Raw genomic sequence first — 341 nt, 5'->3', positions numbered from 1 at the left:
ATGACCATCGCCGTGGTGGGCTATTGGCCCCACCGGGGGCCCGGGGGCGGCGGGGGAGCCGGGAACGGCAGCGTGGCCGGGGACACGAGGAGGGAAGTGACCGCCAGACGACACCTGCCCCACGGGGAGAAGCTGAAGCTGATCGGCCCCGTCATCATGGGCATCGGGCTCTTCATCTTCATCTGCGCCAACACCATGTTGTACGAGAACAGGGACCTGGAGACGCGCCGGCTGATGCAGGAGGGGCTCTGCTCCCTGGGCCAGGGGGTCCCCGAGGGCTCCGGCCCCCGGGACGGGCAGGGCCAGCGTGGGGACATCCAGCCCGTCCCCCGGGGCAGCGC

The 341-nt window shown here is 71.6% G+C and overlaps 1 protein-coding gene across 1 annotated transcript in view; it reads left to right on the top strand.

Moving 5' to 3' along the window:
- The window catches only part of TMEM200B (transmembrane protein 200B), a 2,296-nt gene continuing 1,955 nt past the window's right edge, over nt 1-341 (top strand). The window contains exon 1 of the mRNA XM_010008251.1: nt 1-307. Coding sequence (XP_010006553.1) covers nt 1-307 — 307 coding nt within the window. The remainder of the gene's footprint in view (nt 308-341) is intronic.

The sequence above is a fragment of the Chaetura pelagica genome, unplaced genomic scaffold (genome assembly GCF_000747805.2).
Source record: "Chaetura pelagica isolate M959 unplaced genomic scaffold, ChaPel_1.0 scaffold840, whole genome shotgun sequence".
NCBI lineage: Eukaryota > Metazoa > Chordata > Aves > Apodiformes > Apodidae > Chaetura > Chaetura pelagica.
This window is presented reverse-complemented; position numbering and strand designations above follow the sequence as displayed.